Raw genomic sequence first — 14717 nt, 5'->3', positions numbered from 1 at the left:
ATTTGACTTAAACATAATAATATCAAACTTTGCTTACATGTGTATACGATCACACATGTTTCTCTATTATGTGTGGGAATACTTTGGAACAGATTTCCTAAATTAAAATCACTTGGAGCTGATATGCTGGTGTTTTTGAAGTATGTTAGGTCCAACAATAATGTATTTTTTTGCTCCGAAAACTTGGTGGGCCAAATAAAATCGCCGAAATTCGCCAGTTGGGGAAACCTGCTCTAGTTGATTCAACAAACAAAAACACATATATATGTTTAGCTTTCTTAATTAACGAGAAAATCTGACAAACTCATGGATCATGCTTTGTGGTATACCTCTCAGCAGCGTGTCATACAGAGTTGCACCTCTAGAGGGAGTGCAGAGATCCTGAGAGGGAGACAGAATTGGAGCGTGTGAGCGGTGGCGCGTCGGAGCTGAGGAGAGAGGGGGAGAAGCAAGGGAGTGGAGAGAGAGAAAACGACAGGAGGATATTGTGTGTTTATGTCTGTTTGTCACCACTGGTCCCCCTCTCTGACTATTCAAACCGTCAACAGTACCGGGACTTCAATTCGTCCTATCCTTCCCAGTATTGGCTTGGCTCGTGCGGGCTAGTTTGGAGGGAAAGAAGCGAGAAGGATGATCATGGTGAGTTATTCCTCGTTCCAGTGTGTTCCGTCCTAGTGTGCATGTTTGATGTAGGCTTCTTTAGTCGTATGCTATCTAGGGCAGGCCAAGCCTTATTCTATTTTACACCCATCTAATTTGAGAAAACTACATTATTGCTATTCCATCAGTGCGTAATTAAAAGCAGTTGGCGGAATTTTATTATATTATTATAGGGGTTGTGCGCCTGAGTCCTCTGTGTTTATCATAGCAGTGTCTCAGTAATCGATCCGTGTTTCTTATGGCTCAATTATGTAATTAGCCCTATATAAGCACGGATATATAACAAAAAACAGGCATTTAACGCTATAGGCTCTAATATCCTTGAGTTTCACATAAAATAGTTTGCAGGTTAGAGAAGCACACTAAAATGACTGCTGCCATCTAGGCATTGCAGTCATAGCTGCTATCTCAAAGGTCGCAGCTGCAGGGATCTTCGTCTAAAATGAATTTCCAACCGCAACGCTTCTGTTTTTTTCCATGTTTGAGTTATTTTAAATTAAATATAGGCTAGGTCATCATAACGGGAAGTTTAAAAAAAACTGCTGATGAGCCAGCCCTACAAAAAGTAAATAAGGCGAAGTGATGCGTTGGAATGTGGGATAGTCCACCGCTCGTTTGTAATGTCTGTCGTGTGTTTATTGACTCGTGGCGTTTGTTAGTCAGGGCCTGAGCCATGCTAGAATGTATTCTCCCCTCGCTGGTTTAGAAAGAAGACACATAGGCTACTTAGCGGGCGGGTGTGACATGCAACATTGTAGACTACAAGTTGCCGCACACCGTAACACAGCATCAACATGGTAATAGCTGTGATCTCCGCTATGGTTGTCACAGGTTACACTGAACAGAGTTATGTAACGAGTGTGTGAACTGTGAATGCGGCTGATGATAGCCCCACGGCCTTCGCATGGAATGTTACGTTAGCCTCTCGTAGACCTTGGATACATTCTTACCATTAGCCTATGTTATTAGGCTACACTCTTGTTAGGCCTACATTCCATTAATAAAACCGTATGCCTATGCTGACATTAATTACACCAGACTACAATAATAAATAGCCTATAACAGGCAATATGTCTGATGATGCGATTATCAAATGTGTTTTTACTTTGATGCGCTCCCCACACAACACTGTATACTATAGGGTAATAGACATAGGAGCTGTCCTCTAAAAACGAAAATAAGGATCTGATTATTAACAATTATGAACGGATGCCAGTCTCTACCCAGCTAGCACATAACGTTCAGAAAACCATATGTTTCTTAGAGCTTGGTGAGAGCGTGGTTAACCTATGGTTATTTTGCATACTACATTCCCACAACTTTCTGGTAATGGTGCAGGATAGTTGCTTGGCTTTGGAACATTCTAAGCACATTTATGGAACTTGACAAAAAAACAATAGTTTCTTGGCATTTCATTAATTTAACAGAATGTTTGCTAAAAGTTCAAACATGGTTCTAAGAACGTTCTCCAACTGGTTTGAGATTGGGAATGTTCTCAAATAGTTCAGAGAATGTTAAGAAACAACAGTTTTCTCTGGGAATTTCAGTATTTCAGCATAACATTTCCTACAGATTTCCTCATGGTTCTATTTAAAGTCATGATCTCACATTGTTACGAGAATGTTAAGAAACAACGTTCTTCTGGGGGAATTTCAGTACTTCAGCATAATGTTTCCTACAAGTTTCCTCATGGTTCTATTTAAAGTCAGGTTCTCACATTGTTCCGAGAATGTTAAGAAAACTTTCCATAAAAACCACAAGAAAAATGTTGTAATGGTCTAAGAATTAGGGGTGTGCCGAGTAGTTGGACAAAATTGGTATCGTAACGGATATGGGATATTTTCTGGATACGATTATGATCCGAGTATTTTTTTTAACTATCCGTGATCAGAATTGTATTTTATTTTCGGGTGCCAGCAAGCATCATTCTCATGTCAGTCAGTCACATAGTTTCTAAACCATACTGAACTGTCTTTGAGTCAGTCGTGTGTGGTCGAAATAACTCAACTGGATAGTTTGCCTGTCTGTAAAGAGAAGAGCAGGCTGTACGTTGATCCTGCTGCTTTGATTGGATCATGTGAAGCTGTAATTCTCCGGCCATTCGCTTCATAATTTCATCCGATCACTTTCCCTTGCATGTTTTCAGTCTGATCATTTAGATTGCTGCTGCCTGCTACTATGATAAATCACATAGTGAGGGCGTTCGCTATCAAGCTATCAATGTGAATAATATCTAACAAGTGGAGCAATGGTATGGAAAAAATATGAAACTAATGTGCATTCTGATTGAGTGACAGCAAACTTGACTGCCCGCTGCAAGTTGAGTACACAGACACACACAGACACACCCACCCCTCCGAGGCACTGCTCCTAATCTGCATAATTTTTTGTAGTGAGAATGTGCAGGGAGATATTTTGCCAAAATCTATTTAGGCATATTAAAACACTTCCATTTTTTTCCGATCACGTGTATCAACTGATCCGATCCGACTCTCAACTGTACATTTATATATACGATTACAAATACGAGTATGGCCATGTCGGCACACCCCTGCTAAGAATGTTATTTAAAAACATAGACATTCCATTCTCAGCATCAACAAAACTCTCTCTATTATCTATCTTGTTAAGTGTGTTCAGGTGTGTTGGCCGTGCCCAATATTTGGCCACACCTGATCTTAATGACTTTTCCCTTTGAAATGTTTGAATAGACTAAAATGAACAGCTTTGCATAAGTAAAAAAAAAAACAGGGCATGCTAGCTCCCTCCAGGTGATGCAGTACACTAATTTCATGGATATAGAACAGAAGACCATAGGTTTAAATCTCACTGATGTTGTGCCACAATCAAAAATAAAATGTGTTCGGGGGCCTCCCGAGTGGCACAGCGGTCTAAGGCACTAGCTGTGTCATTACAGATCCTGGTTCGATCCCAGGCTGTGTCGCAGCCAGCCGCGACCGCCAGACCCACGAGGCGGCGCACAATTGTCCCAGCGGAATGCACGCTGACATGGTCGCTAGGTGTACCGTGTTTTCTCCGACACATTGGTCCGGGTTAGTGTTACAAAGGGTTGGAAACTTTACGGGAATGTGCATAAATGTCCATACTTTTTCCAGAAATCTTCCATGGCAAGTTAAGCCCTGGAATTTGAGGTATTTTGCTTAAATTCATCAAAAAAAAGTTAGCTTATAACAGTGAACCTTTTTTGTGAGATACACATAAGGCAATTCTAGGTCTTGTGGCATATTTTGGTTAAACTATCCCCAATTCAATGGAATTGTAACCGTCTGCATGCACAGTGCATTTTTACATTGCATGTACAGTGCACTCTTCCATCACATGTACAGCTGATTGTCAAGATCTTGCACACTAAAGAGATGCTATTGAGCCCACATTACTACACTGTCTGAGCCAATGAGCCAAGGACTACATGCTTTCTGGTAAGTTTTGATTACAAAACTGGGTGGGGTGAATACAGTTGAATTTTGAAATTTACATACACCTTAGCCAAATAGATTTAAACTCAGTTTTTCACAATTCCTGACATTTAATCCTAGTAAAAATTCCCTGTTTTAGGCCAGTTAGGATCACCACTTTATTTTAAGAATGTGAAATGTCAGAATAATAGTAGAGAGAATTATTTATTTCAGCTTTTATTTCTTTCATCACATTCCCAGCGGGTCAGAAGTTTACATACACTCAATTAGTATTTGGTAGCATTGCCTTTAAATTGTTTAACTTGGGTCAAACGTTTTGGGTAGCCTTCCACGAGCTTCCAACAATAAGTTGGGTCAATTTTGTCCCATTCCTCCTGACAGAGCTGGTGTAACTGAGTTAGGTTTGTAGGCCTCCTTGCTCGCACACGCTTTTTCAGTTCTGCCTACAAATGTTCCATAGGATTGAGGTCAGGGCTTTGTGATGGTATGCTTGGGGTCATTGTCCATTTGGAAGACCCTTTTGCGACCAAGCTTTAACTGACTGATGTCTTGAGATGTTGCCTCAATATATCCACATAATTTTCCTGCCTCATGATGCTATCTATTTTGTGAAGTGCACCAGTCCCTCCTGCAGCAAAGCACCGCCACATCATGATGCTGCCACCCCCATGCTTCACGGTTGGGATGGTGTTCTTCGGCTTACAAGCCCCCCCTTTTCCCTCCAAACATAATGATGGTCTTTATGGCCAAACAGTTCTATTTTTGTTTCATCAGACCAGAGGACATTTCTCCAAAAAGTACGATCTTTGTCCACATGTGCAGTTGCAAACCGTAATCTGGCTTTTTTATGGAGGTTTTGGAGCAGTGGCTTCTTCCTTGCTGAGCGGCGTTTCAGGTTATGTCGATATAGAACTCGTTTTACTGTGGATATAGATACTTTTGTACCTATTTCCTCCAGCATCTTCACAAGGTCCTTTGCTGTTGTTCTGGGATTGATTTGCACTTTTCGCACCAAAGTACGTTCATCTCTAGGAGACAGAACGTGTCTCCTTCCTGAGCAGTATGACGGCTGCGTGGTCCCTTGGTGTTTACACTTGCGTACTATTGTTTGTACAGATGAACGTGGTACCCTCAGGCATTTGGAAATTGCTGCCAAGGATGAACCAGACTTGACCTTGTGGAGGTCTACACATTTTTTTCTGAGGTCTTGGCTGATTTCTTTTGATTTCCCCATGATGTCAAGCAAAGAGGCACTGAGTTTGAAGGTAGGCCTTGAAATACATCCACAGGCACACCTCCAATTGATTCAAATGATGTCAATTAGCCTATCAGAAGCTTCTAAAGCGATGACATAATTTTCTGGACTTTTCCAAGCTGTCCAACCAGTCAACTTAGTGTATGTAAACTTCTGACCCACTGAAATTGTGATTCAGTGAATTATAAGTGAAATAATTTCTAAACAATTGTTGGAGAAATGACTTGTGTCATGCACAAAGAAGATGTCCTAACTGACTTGCCAAAACTATAGTTAGTTAACAAGAAATTTGTGGAGTGGTTGAAAAACTAGTTTTAATGACTCCAACCTAAGTGTATGTAAACGTCCAACTTCAACTGTATATGTTATATGACATACATGATTTTTTAAATTAAGTAGTAAATAGTAGCCTACAGCAAAGTGTGCTTAAATCATTTCTAACTGGTTAACAATTTCTGCTAGCTAGTTTTTGTTACTATGTGTGTTTTAGCTTGCTTAAGCCTGCTAACTGAGGAGTGTTAATTCACCTGTTTCTATACATGTTTCATTTTATAACATGTATTCTACAAAGGAGTTGTTTAATCTAACTGCTTAACTATTTATCTCTACATGGAATTGTATTAGTTTTTTTAAACTCATTTTTTCCCTAATCTTTACAGGAAAATGCCACGGTGTGTGGAGACATTTCACTTCAGCTAATGTAGAAGGAAAAGCTGTGTACATTTGCAACTACTGTGCCAAATCATATGTGAAGAATGCAACAACAATGCAGAATCATCTGGCCAAATGCATGAAGTTCCTTCAGTGCTCACAACAAGCAACCTCTGACAAGTCCCTCTACTTCTATTCGATATGAAAATGATGAATCAGACACCGTATCAATAGCAACAGCTCATGGTCCTCCTGGAATCAGAAGTTTTTTTTTTAACTCAATGGAGGAACGTAGTCAGAGAAATGCTGATGAATGTCTTGCTCGAGCTGTGTATGCAACTGGTTCACGTCTGATGCTCACAGGTACTGTGTATTGGAAGAAATTTCTGAATGTGCTTTATCTACTAATTTGCTGGATGCAGAGTTCAACAGAGTTCAAGTGAAGGTCAAGCAAATCATAGAGAAAGCAGACTGTATTGCAATCATATCTGATGGGTGGTCAAATGTTTGTGGGCAAGGAATAATTAACTACATCATCTCCACCCCTCAACCAATATTCTACAAGAGCATAGACACAAGGGACAACAGACACACCGATTTCTATATTGGAGATGAGGTGAAGGCAGTCATCAATTACCTTGGACCACAGACAATGCTGCGAACATGAAGGCTGCTTCATGGTGTGATGTGAGGAGTCCTACCCTCACATCACACCCTTTGGCTGTGCTGCTCATGCACTGAATCTGCTCCTCAAGGACATCATGGCACTGAAAACAATGGATACACTCTACAAGAGAGCCAAGGAAATGGTTAGGTATGTGAAGGGTCATCAAGTTATAGCAGCAATCTCCCTCTCCAAGCAAAGTGAGAAGAATAAGAGCACCATATTGAAGCTGCCCAGCAACACCCATTGGGGTGGTGTTGTCATCATGTTTGACAGTCTCCTGGAGGGGAAGGAGTCTCCAAGAAATGGCCATATCACAGTCTGCCGATATGGACAGCCCCATCAAGAGCATCCTCCCGGATTATGTATTTTGGGAGAGAGTGGTAAGCAGCCTGAAACCTATAGCAGTAGTCATTGCACGGATTGAGGGAGACACTGCCATCCTGTCTGATGTTCAGACTCCGCTTGCAGATGTAAGAGAAGAAATCCTTACTGCCCTGCCCACTTCACTGTTGCTCCAATCAGAGGAAACTGCAGTTCTGAAATACATCAAAAAGCGTGAAGACTTCTGCCTGAAGCCCATAAACGCCACAGCGTACATGTTGGACCCCAAGTATGCTGGCAAGAGCATCCTGTCTTGTGCAGAGATCAACAATGCCTATGGTGTCATCACTACTGTGTCTCGTCACCTTGGCCTGGATGAGGGCAAGGTTCTTGGCAGTCTGGCAAAGTACACTTCCAAGCAAGGGTTTTGCGATGGAGATGCAATATGGCAGTTGTGCCAACATATCTCATGAGCCACCTGGTGGAAGGGGCTTTGTGGATCTGAGGCTCTTTCCCCTGTTGCCTCCATCATCCTCCAAATCCAACCAACATCAGCCACCTCAGAGCGCAACTGGTCTTTGTTTGGGAACACACACACACCAAAGCACACAACAGGCTGACCAATACAAGGGTTGAAAAATTGGTGGCCATCCGGGCAAATGTGAGGCTTTGTCACGGTTGTCGTTAGAACGGGACCAAGGCGCAGCGGATGTTGAGTTCCACATATTTATTTCCACGTGAAACTTCAGCAAAACAAAAATATACCAATAAACAAACAACTAAACGTGACTACGTGGTGCACATGCACAAACACAAAACAATATCCCACAAACACAGGTGGGAGAAATATCTACTTAAATATGATCCCCAATTAGAGACAACGATTACCATCTTCCTCTAATTGGGAATCATACAAAACACCAACATAGAAAATATAAACTAGAACACAACATAGAAATTATAAACTAGAATACCCCCTAGTCACGCTCTGATCTACTACACCATAGAGAAACAAGGGCTCTCTATGGTCAGGGCGTGACAGGCTTTTTGAGCCTGACAACGAACCATCCTAAACAAGGTTGGAAAGTAACAGTGTAGATGAGGCCTCAGAGTCTGATGTTCAAGAGGTGGACATTGAGGAAGTCCAGGGAGAAGACATGGAAGCCTGAGAGGAAGACAACCAAAGCTTTAGTTTCTAGACTATCATTTTATAGATGTATGTTGGAAATGTTTTTGGGAGATGAGATGGATCATTGGGGATCATTCAATATTCCCTTTCTTTTGTTGTTCAGTGAAATCATACCATGTGAAGAATCAACTTATTTAATTAAAGTTCAATCCGTAACTAAATCGTTTTTTAGAATTTCTATTGGAAGGAATTAATAATTTGCAATTATGTCTACTTATGATAAGGTAAAATGTTTATGTTTCTGTCTCCATATGATATGGTAAATATATCAAATGCAAAAAACATCTACATTTAAAAGGGTATTAATATTAATTAGCATATTTCCATTCATTCCCATATATTCTCGTTAATTTCCATATATTCCTGTTAATTCCCACCTCTGAATATTCCCCAAAATGTGCAACCCTAGTCCGGGTTAAGCAGGCATTGTGTCAAGAAGAAGTGCGCTTGGTGAGGTCGTGTTTTGGATGATGCACGGCTCACGACTTTCGCCTCTCCCGAGTCTATACGGGAGTTGCAGCGATGGGACAAGACTGTAACTACCAATTGGTGAGAAAAAAGGGTAAAAAAATAAAATAATAATAATTAAATGTGTTTGCATGATTAATGCCTAAGCAAATACATTTATGTGTGTCCTATCTGTGCTCGGAGTTCAAAACAGTTAACCCAAACTAAACTAGCAAAATTATAAAAAGCTTTATTGAAAAATGTTCTCAGAACGTTATTTAATTACCTTCAAATAACCTAGAATTTCCATTCTCAGAACGTTAATAAAACATCCCAGAAAAAATGTACAGGAACCATAGTAAAACGTTCTTAGAACCTCACTGCAACCTACAAATTAACATTCCCAGAACAGGCGAAATGTTCAGTTTTACCTGTCAGGAAACGGATGGCTTCGTTCACAGAACCAATGGGGAACTAAAAACGTACGTTCCCACAACTTCCAAGGAACCAAATGTGCTAGCTGGGTATGCACACACTGTTTGCATTATGTAACGCCAGCATGCTGCTGTCCGGTCGAAATGTCGTGCAAACGTCCCGGAGGAATAGTCCCCCGCATTCTATTCTACAAGCGATAGCGAGGTAGGAAGGAAAGGATCCAGGCAGGATGTCTACAGCCACAGCCATATAAACCCAGAGATAATTGTAGCTGTTGAACGCCGTAACGATTGGCAACATCACGACATTTGTAATAGGGGCACCGCACTGGTCGACCTTGTGCACGGGAGAGATGGGACTGTTCGGAGCCGGAGGGTGTAGCGTCCACTTTGACTGAAGGCTATTCTCCTTGAACCTCTTGATCAACCAGAAGCCACGACTAGCAGCCTGGACGGATACGTGCCAGAGAAGGCATACGATAGCCATAGCGAGGAAAATCTATTTTTGCTTCAACAACACAACATGCCTACCGACATGAGCGGCGACAGCACATCTGCGTTGCGTTGATATAAGCCGTTCTGCACATTCAAGAGCTCAGGTCGTTTTGAGGCCTGTCCCTGGAACACTCAGTTGATGAGCCTATAGGTTTAGGGAATACTGGGATTTATGAGGCTGCATCAGCTTTGATACTGTAATGTCGTGACGGTGATCATTATACTTATTCTTTAGATTTTTATGATAAGGCAATGTTTTCCTAGCTATTATAGTTATTACATGGTTATACATTGGGCTCCCGAGTGGCGCAGCGGTCTAAGGCACTGCATCTCATTGCTAGAGACGTCACTACAGACCCTGGTTCGATTCCAGCCGTGATTGGGAGTCACATAGGGCTGTGCACAACTGGCCCAGTGTTGTCTGGGTTAGGGTTTGGCAGGGGTAGGCCGTCATTATAAATAATAATTTGTTCTTAACTGACTTTCCTAGTTAAATAAAGGTTAAATATAATTATTACTATATGTCTAGTTCATCCTAAATCAGCAGAACTAGACATATAGTAAAAATAGTATATAATAATAAATAATTATGTCATTCATGAGCGTTTAAATATGCCTAAACTACTATAGACTACAGAATATGTTGCACTAGCCTTATTATTATCATGGATGGGTAGCCTATAGCTCTGCACAGATGATAAATCAGTTCCAGTAGTCATTGGTAAAATAATGCAGGAGACCTTGAATGCATTATAAAAGCCTAGAATGTGGAATTTCTTTCAATGTACAACTTATATAAGTGCCAAGATTTGTTGCGCTTGTGCCCGAATATAGCCTACCTTAATTTACAGAAATTAGGAGAAATCCCTCCTTTGTCTAATTGATTCAGGAAATGTACGTTTGAAGGGTCACTTGCGTTGATGGAGATGTGTTAGCTGCTTGGAATCAAAGTTGCCACTAAATCACAGATCTAGGTCCAGCTTTTCCTTCCCCAATGCCCAACTCTAACACCATGAGGTAAAGAGTCAAACTGACCCTTAATCTGTATTTGGAGGCAGATGTAGGAGGGTAGTGATACAGGCATCATGCCCATGATGGTTGCCCAATCTGATTTTTTTCCAGTGATCTTGTCTTCATCAGATTGAGTCAGTGATAATTTTCATGTCATCTGTGTTTCCTTCCAGTGATGACAGGCTCTGACACCCACCACCTGTTATCACACCTTCCTCTTTACATCTTTAATTAGTTAAGCCACCAAGAAAATAATAGCCTAAACCTTGACAAATGTTTAATTTCTGATAAGGGGCAGCATACACACAACATTTTTTGAGGGGGCAAAAAGTATGTGAGGATGGCTGGGGGATGATCTGGAGGGGGGCTAGGCCCTTTTCTAGAAGTTGGAGAATTTAGCATTTTTCAAATACCTGAAACAGCTTTTTCCTATAATCTATAGCCTTAATCATTATTCTTAACTCTATGTCAAAAATATGTTTATTTTTCTTCATATCAAGCCATAAGACTGCTGAACAGTTAATCAAATGGCCACCGGACTATTTACATTGACACCCCGACGCTGGTACTATTTGCTGTTTATCATCTATGCATAGTCACTTCACCCGTACTTACATGTACAAATTACCTTGACTAACAACTAACAAGCACATTGAATCGGTACCGGTACCCCCTGTATATAGCCTCATTATTGTTATTTTACTGTGTTACTTTTTCTAAATTTTTACTTTAGTTTATTTGGTAAAAATGTTCTTAACTCTTCTTGAACTGTACTGTTGGTTAAGGGCTTGTAAGTAAGCATTTCACATTAAAGTCTATACTTGTTGTATTCGGCGCATGTGACAAATAAAGTTTGATTTGATTTTGATTTGATTTGACCTCTTGAGCTGTCTGTATCCTCCTGACTAGTGGTTCTTTTTTTTAAGGAAACTAAATATGTTTCTCTGCATCTCTGCAAAAATCTGGGTAGAAGATTGAAAAGAATGTGAGTCTTAATCAGTGCATTTAGTAATCGCTTGCTTTATCTAAAGTCTACCTCCCTTGCCAGCAGGTATGCCAGCTAAGATAGTTAAACAAGCTAGCTACTTTAATTTGATTGATAGCCTGAAATGGCTTCTTGGTAGCTAATTATGAGGTTCGGAGATTGGGAACCTATCTTGGTTAGCTAAAGCCAGCCTCATAAAATGCTAGTAGTATTACAGAGAAACAACAACAACAAATGAAAGAGGGTGCACGTGCCCCTTATGGGCATGACACTTCTGTTTGTGATGATGATGGTATTGTTGTCTGACTATTCTTAGAATGCACGTATTGAGAGTTGCTCTTCATCACCGAATGATAATTGTACAACTTTCATGTATGACTTTGTTTTTGGGTTGCTGTCACTGACCCATGACATAAATGTATGGTTAAGTGGTTTGAGGTTTTTGCTAACACAATTCTTACTTCTTAATTCCCTTCTAATTTCACCTGTATTTGTCTGTGTTTTGTGTCTCTCCTCCAAGACTCAGAAGCCCTGGAGATAGGCCGGATCATAGAGTGATTCCCTAAACCCTGCCTTTCACATCACCTGCTCAGTCCGAAACGCTGGTTTGACACGCCTCTGGACCTTCCCCGATCACGTTCACCCACCTACCCACACCCCTGCAGAACTGCGTCTGAAACCCCTCACTTCTTCAAACCTCTGCCTGCTGGGATAAATGAGTGGAAGGGCTGGAGAGGATAGGGCTGGGATATGTACCAGAACCCACACAGGTAATGTCCATAGTCATACAGGTGACCTTAGAATAACAGGTGAACAGTTTTTATTTTGGACATTAGGTTAAGAAAATACATGTGAAGGTTGTTCTTTTTTTTCTTAAATAATTTCCAGAAAGGCTATGTTGCATGTCTAATTTAAGTTGGTGGATCTATGAATGTTTCCAAGTTTATTGAAATTCGAACTGCCCCCACCCCCCTACGCTGTGCGTGTCCCCCTTTCCTCCTACACAGAATGTCCTGGTTTAGTGGCTTCCTAGTGGCCAGAGTGGATGACCGAAAGACCTCGTGGGGGGAGCGAAATGGCAAGAAGTCCAAGCAGAAGGGAGGCTCATCCCTTTGCAACCCGCGTTACATGAGCTGCCTGCGGGATCCGGACGCCATGGAGCCCCCCTCTGGAGCCCCCCTCCACCCCCACCACCGCGGAGGGCCGGCTGGGGCGGTGGGCGGGGGGGGCAACTTTGGCGTGCGCTGCATCTGGCAAGAGGACCACTACGGCAAACGGGGCGGCGCCGCCGGGGAAGTGGTGGGGCTCAAATCTGTCGACATGGGCTTTGAGGATGGGGACCTGAAAGGGAGGAAGGTGGGGTGTAGAGGGGGTGGTGGGAAGGGGGGGGATGAGGGTCCCAATGGGGAAGGTGAGGTGACGGTGGCGGACTGCTGGCTGCGGGTGATGCAAGTGTTCCAGTCCAAGAAGTTCCAGTCTCATAAACTGGAGCGTCTGTACCAGCGCTACTTCTTCAGGCTCAACCAAAGCTCCCTCACCATGCTGATGGGGGTGCTGGTGATTGTGTGCGGCGTGATGCTTACCTTCCATTGTGTCCACGCAACCCCGGACGTGGCCTACTCCTCGGCCCTCTCTGTGGCCATGGCCCTGTTCATGGCTCTCATGGTTGTGTGTAACCGGAACGGCTTCCACCAGGACTACATGTGGATGGTGAGCTACCTGGTCATCGGTGTGCTGTTGCTGGTGCAGGTGTTCGGGGTGCTGATGGTGGCGCCTCGCAGCGCATCTGAGGGCATCTGGTGGTCTGTCTTCTTCATCTACATCATCTACACGCTTCTGCCTGTCAGGATGAGAGCAGCCGTGCTGAGTGGAGGGGTGCTCTCCACCATTCACCTGGTCACCACCTGGCAGTTCAACCAGGAAGACGTGTTCCTCTGGAAACAGGTAGGATCTCTTCCTGCTCCTGTCCATCATAAAGATATAGTATATGTTCTATTTAATTATGTGGGTGCCATAGTGTACACAACTGAAGGGAACTCTTCTATTGTTGTCAAGCGACGTCTTTGGCATGACAATGAACAAACACAGACACGACTATCCAAATAATTTGTGACCGGCACTATTCCTTTGGTTGTCCGGCTATGTTAATTAACTGAGTTTTCTGCTTTGGCTTGAGTGTAGACCTACCATTCCACTCACGGTTGACGAGACATTTGGGTGATGACCCATATAGGCAGCAGCTTACTAGCCCACTTTTTGGGGTTAGATGTGCCTCTTGGCCTGCAGTGTGTTGTATTCATTTGTTTAAATGTTTCTATGGCTGCAGTGAGTGTGTCTTTGCAAGCTGAGACTTTGTGGTATCTGGGCCTTGCTCTTGGACCTAAGCACGGGCTAGAATATTATTTTGTTGTATCAGTGCAGCCAACCATGTGGTTCAAGTCTGACAAGACTTTGTTTTCAGGGGCATGTTTGTGGATTTGGCAGCATGTGTAGTCCCTAGGGAAAGTCTACACACCCCTTGCACAGTCTTCACATTTTGATGCCTTAAAATTCAATCAAAATAAATTATTACATTGGGGGAGCTCCTACCAATCTACACAACCTACTCCACATGTTCAAGGTAAAATACAAATTAGAGAGAATGTTCAGAATTAATAAAAATACATACAAATGAAGTTGTATTGATTGTGTGTCTGTCTTCACACACCAGAGGTAATACTTGGTGGAAGCACCGTTGGAAATCATTATAGCTGTGAATCATTTTGAATAAGGTTTTACTAACCTTGCACAACTCTTCAGGCAACATAAATCCATTGTTTTTGTCAAAATTGCTCAAGCTCAGTACATTTGGTTGGTAATCATTGCTGTACAACAATATTCAAACCTTGTCCTTGATTTCAAGCAGATTTAAGTCATGACTGAGACTGGACCATTCAGGCACACTCAACACTTCTTGGAAAGTCATTCTGGTGTTCTTTGACATTCAAATTGGTGTTATTGTCCCACTGTAAAATAAGACTCTCTCCCAGGGTTAGGCTTTCAGAAGACTGAGGAGGTTTATCCGATAACTTTTTACATAGTCTTTGCTCCTGCTGTTGACAAGCATACAAATAACAAGATGCTGCTACCACAATACTTGAAAGTGTTACTTGAATTTCCGTTCAC

General features: G+C 42.1%; 1 protein-coding gene across 2 annotated transcripts in view; it reads left to right on the top strand.

Moving 5' to 3' along the window:
* Window positions 1–400: 400 nt before the first annotated feature.
* LOC110492371 (adenylate cyclase type 6) overlaps window positions 401–14717 on the top strand; it is a 52510-nt gene continuing 38193 nt past the window's right edge. Inside the window, exons 1-3 of one of the 2 annotated variants that reach the window (XM_036947347.2) lie at window positions 401–639; window positions 12073–12322; window positions 12560–13496. In XM_036947347.2, coding sequence (XP_036803242.2) covers window positions 12303–12322; window positions 12560–13496 — 957 coding nt within the window. In that variant the 5' untranslated portion in view covers window positions 401–639; window positions 12073–12302. Of the gene's footprint in view, window positions 640–9194; window positions 11553–12072; window positions 12323–12559; window positions 13497–14717 lie in introns of those variants that run through there. The other variant, XM_036947348.2, reaches the window with a different exon arrangement.

This window comes from Oncorhynchus mykiss, chromosome 16, assembly GCF_057628025.1.
Source record: "Oncorhynchus mykiss isolate SJ-2025 chromosome 16, ASM5762802v1, whole genome shotgun sequence".
Classification (NCBI taxonomy): domain Eukaryota; kingdom Metazoa; phylum Chordata; class Actinopteri; order Salmoniformes; family Salmonidae; genus Oncorhynchus; species Oncorhynchus mykiss.
This window is presented reverse-complemented; position numbering and strand designations above follow the sequence as displayed.